General features: G+C 48.3%; 1 protein-coding gene across 1 annotated transcript in view; it reads left to right on the forward strand.

The window, feature by feature from the left end:
* The window catches only part of nox5 (NADPH oxidase, EF-hand calcium binding domain 5), a 19,850-nt gene that overhangs the window by 7,864 nt on the left and 6,986 nt on the right, over positions 1-5,000 (forward strand). The window contains exons 7-9 of the mRNA XM_053319112.1: positions 228-410; positions 2,924-3,056; positions 3,706-3,845. Of these exons, the coding sequence (XP_053175087.1) occupies positions 228-410; positions 2,924-3,056; positions 3,706-3,845 (456 nt within the window). The remainder of the gene's footprint in view (positions 1-227; positions 411-2,923; positions 3,057-3,705; positions 3,846-5,000) is intronic.

A 5,000-nucleotide genomic window follows, 5' to 3' on the forward strand; every position in this document is an offset into this window, starting at 1 on the left:
GGGTTAGGGTCTGGGTTAGGGTCTGGGTTAGGGTCTGGGTCTGGGTCTGGGTCTGGGTTAGGGTCTGGGTCTGGGTCTGGGTTAGGGTCTGGGTCTGGGTCTGGGTTAGGGTCTGGGTCTGGGTCTGGGTTGGGGTCTGGGTCTGGGTCTGGGTCTGGGTCTGGGTCTGGGTTGGGGTCTGGGTCTGGTATCCATGGTAACCAGCTGCTCCTCACTGTGCCCTCCAGGTGTTCTACTGGTCTCACCTGTCCTACGTGTGGGTCTGGTCCCTGCTGATGGTCCACTGTGCCAACTTCTGGAAGTGGTTTGTGGTCCCGGGTCTGGTCTTCGTGCTGGAGAAGATCGTGGGCGTGGCGGTCTCTCGGATGGGGGGGCTTTACATCGTGGAAGTGAACCTGCTGCCGTCCAAGGTCTCAGACGGCCCCCCTTTAGTCTCAGACCAACAGAAACCAGAGAAGCTGTTGATTTATATATGATGTCATAGGTCATGTGATCATGTGGTCATGTGGTCATGTGATCTGTGATCATGTGGTCATGTGATCATGTGGTCATGTGGTCATGTGATCATGTGATCATGTGATCATGTGGTCATGTGATCATGTGATGTGTGTGCAGGTCATGTGGTCATGTGGTCATGTGGTCATGTGGTCATGTGGTCATGTGATCATGTGATCATGTGATGTGTGTGCAGGTCATGTGGTCATGTGATCATGTGGTCATGTGGTCATGTGATCATGTGGTCATGTGGTCATGTGATCATGTGGTCATGTGGTCATGTGATGTGTGTGCAGGTCATGTGGTCATGTGGTCATGTGATCATGTGGTCATGTGGTCATGTGGTCATGTGGTCATGTGGTCATGTGGTCATGTGGTCATGTGATCATGTGGTCATGTGGTCATGTGATCATGTGGTCATGTGATCATGTGGTCATGTGGTCATGTGATCATGTGGTCATGTGGTCATGTGGTCATGTGATCATGTGGTCATGTGATCATGTGATCTGTGGTCATGTGATCATGTGGTCATGTGGTCATGTGATCAGGTGGTCATGTGGTCATGTGGTCATGTGGTCATGTGATCATGTGATCATGTGATCATGTGGTCATGTGATCATGTGATGTGTGTGCAGGTCATGTGGTCATGTGGTCATGTGGTCATGTGGTCATGTGGTCATGTGATCATGTGATCATGTGATGTGTGTGCAGGTCATGTGGTCATGTGATCATGTGGTCATGTGGTCATGTGATCATGTGGTCATGTGGTCATGTGATCATGTGGTCATGTGGTCATGTGATGTGTGTGCAGGTCATGTGGTCATGTGGTCATGTGATCATGTGGTCATGTGGTCATGTGGTCATGTGGTCATGTGGTCATGTGGTCATGTGGTCATGTGATCATGTGGTCATGTGGTCATGTGATCATGTGGTCATGTGATCATGTGGTCATGTGGTCATGTGATCATGTGGTCATGTGGTCATGTGGTCATGTGATCATGTGGTCATGTGATCATGTGATCTGTGGTCATGTGATCATGTGGTCATGTGGTCATGTGATCAGGTGGTCATGTGGTCATGTGGTCATGTGGTCATGTGATCATGTGATCATGTGATCTGTGGTCATGTGATCATGTGGTCATGTGGTCATGTGGTCATGTGGTCATGTAATCATGTGATCATGTGATCATGTGGTCATGTGATCTGTGGTCATGTGATCATGTGGTCATGTGATGATGTGATCATGTGGTCATGTGATCATGTGGTCATGTGGTCATGTGATCATGTGATCATGTGATCATGTGATCTGTGGTCATGTGGTCATGTGATCATGTGATCTGTGGTCATGTGATGTGTGTGCAGGTCATGTGGTCATGTGGTCATGTGATCTGTGTGCAGGTCATGAGGTCATGTGATCATGTGATCATGTGATGATGTGGTCATGTGGTCATGAGGTCATGAGGTCATGTGATCATGTGGTCATGTGATCATGTGATCATGTGGTCATGTGATCATGTGATCATGTGATCATGTGGTCATGTGGTCATGTGGTCATGTGGTCATGTGATCATGTGGTCATGTGATCATGTGATCATGTGGTCATGTGATCATGTGGTCATGTGGTCATGTGGTCATGTGGTCATGTGGTCATGTGGTCATGTGATCATGTGGTCATGTGATCATGTGGTCATGTGGTCATGTGGTCATGTGATCATGTGGTCATGTGGTCATGTGATCATGTGGTCATGTGGTCATGTGGTCATGTGGTCATGTGGTCATGTGATCATGTGGTCATGTGGTCATGTGGTCATGTGGTCATGTGATCATGTGATCATGTGATCATGTGGTCATGTGATCATGTGATCATGTGATGATGTGGTCATGTGGTCATGTGGTCATGTGGTCATGTGATCATGTGATCATGTGGTCATGTGATCATGTGATGTGTGTGCAGGTGATCATGTGGTCATGTGATCATGTGATGTGTGTGCAGGTCATGTGGTCATGTGGTCATGTGGTCATGTGGTCATGTGGTCATGTGATCATGTGGTCATGTGGTCATGTGGTCATGTGGTCATGTGGTCATGTGGTGTGTGTGCAGGTGATCATGTGGTCATGTGATCATGTGGTCATGTGATCATGTGGTCATGTGGTCATGTGGTCATGTGGTCATGTGGTCATGTGGTCATGTGATCATGTGGTGTGTGTGCAGGTCATGTGATCATGTGGTCATGTGGTGTGTGTGCAGGTCATGTGGTCATGTGGTCATGTGGTGTGTGTGCAGGTCATGTGGTCATGTGATCATGTGATGTGTGGTCATGTGGTCATGTGGTCATGTGATCATGTGGTGTGTGTGCAGGTCATGTGATCATGTGATCATGTGATCATGTGTGTGTGTGTGTGTGTGTGTGTGTGTGTGTGTGTGCAGGTGACCCACCTGGTGATTAAGCGTCCTCAGTTCTTTCATTTCAAACCTGGAGATTACGTTTACATCAACATTCCTGAGATCGCCAAATACGAGTGGCACCCGTTCACCATCAGCAGCGCCCCGGAGCAGCCAGGTGGGGGGGGGGGGGTGTGTGTGTGTGTGTGTGTGTGTGTGTGTGTGTGTGTGTGTGTGTGTGTGTGTGTGTGTGTGTGTGTGTATTAACCCTCTGTGTGTGTGTGTGTGTGTGTGTGTGTGTGTGTGTGTGTGTGTGTGTGTGTGTGTGTGTGTGTGTGTGTATTAACCCTCTGTGTGTGTGTGTGTGTGTGTGTGTGTGTGTGTGTGTGTGTGTGTGTGTATTAACCCTCTGTGTGTGTGTGTGTGTGTGTGTGTGTGTGTGTGTGTGTGTGTGTGTGTGTGTGTGTATTAACCCTCTGTGTGTGTGTGTGTGTGTGTGTGTGTGTGTGTGTGTGTGTATATGTGTGTGTGTGTGTGTGTGTGTGTGTGTGTGTGTGTGTGTGTGTGTGTGTGTGTGTGTGTGTATTAACCCTGTGTGTGTGTGTGTGTGTGTATTAACCCTGTGTGTGTGTGTGTGTGTGTGTGTGTATTAACCCTGTGTGTGTGTGTGTGTGTGTATTAACCCTGTGTGTGTGTGTGTGTGTGTGTGTGTGTGTATTAACCCTGTGTGTGTGTGTGTGTGTGTGTATGTGTATTAACCCTCTGTGTGTGTGTGTGTGTGTGTGTGTGTGTGTGTGTGTGTGTGTGTGTGTGTGTGTTCTCCACAGACTCTCTATGGCTCCACATACGTTCTATGGGTCAGTGGACCAACCGGCTGTTCGAGTACTTCAGAGAACCGGAGAACCAGAGTTTGAGTTCTAAGAGACTCACAACCAGCCTGAAGCACCGCAGACAGCTGGAGGCTCAGGTTCACCCTCTCACCTGATGAACGAGTGAATCAGATGAACGAGTGAATCTGATGAAGGATGAATCTGATGAACGAGTGAATCAGATGAACGAGTGAATCAGATGAAGGATGAATCAGATGAAGGATGAAGTGGTGAATCAGATGAAGGATGAAGTGGTGAATTAGATGAAGGATGAAGTGGTGAATCAGATGAAGGATGAAGTGGTGAATTAGATGAAGGATGAAGTGGTGAATCAGATGAAGGATGAATCAGATGAAGGGGTGAATCAGATGAAGTGGTGAATCAGATGAAGTGGTGAATCAGATGAAGGATGAATCAGATGAAGGATGAAGTGGTGAATCAGATGAAGTGGTGAATCAGATGAAGTGGTGAATCAGATGAAGGATGAATCAGATGAAGTGGTGAATCAGATGAAGTGGTGAATCAGATGAAGTGATGAATCAGATGAAGTGGTGAATCAGATGAAGTGGTGAATCAGATGAAGGATGAATCAGATGAAGGATGAAGTGGTGAATCAGATGAAGGATGAATCAGATGAAGGATGAATCAGATGAAGTGGTGAATCAGATGAAGGATGAATCAGATGAAGTGGTGAATCAGATGAAGGATGAATCAGATGAAGTGGTGAATCAGATGAAGGATGAATCAGATGAACGAGTGAATCAGATGAAGGATGAATCAGATGAAGGATGAATCAGATGAAGTGGTGAATCTGATGAAGGGTGAATCAGATGAAGGATGAATCAGATGAAGGATGAATCAGATGAACGAGTGAATCAGATGAAGGATGAATCAGATGAAGGATGAATCTGATGAAGTGGTGAATCCTCTGTTCTCTATAGGAGGACCTGTTCAGCTCTACAAACCGTAACGGCGCCGTAGCGACCAACGAGGACGACGCCATCGAGCTGACGCTGTACCGTCAGAACGGCTCCCGGCCCGGTCCGGCCCCGGGGGGGCCGGGGGGGGCGGGGGGGGCGGGGGGGGGCGGGGGGGGCGGGGGCCGGGGCTCCGGGTCTGACGGAGCCTCTTCCAGACGAGTTGGGGCCCGCAGAGAGAGGAGAGGCCCCCCCACTCAGAGATGTGAGGTCCAGGGAGGCGTCACTCTGCCTCAAATGTTCAAAACATTAAAGAATCATAATTTCTGTTAATCT

The sequence above is a fragment of the Scomber japonicus genome, chromosome 5 (genome assembly GCF_027409825.1).
Source record: "Scomber japonicus isolate fScoJap1 chromosome 5, fScoJap1.pri, whole genome shotgun sequence".
NCBI classification, from domain to species: Eukaryota; Metazoa; Chordata; class Actinopteri; order Scombriformes; family Scombridae; genus Scomber; species Scomber japonicus.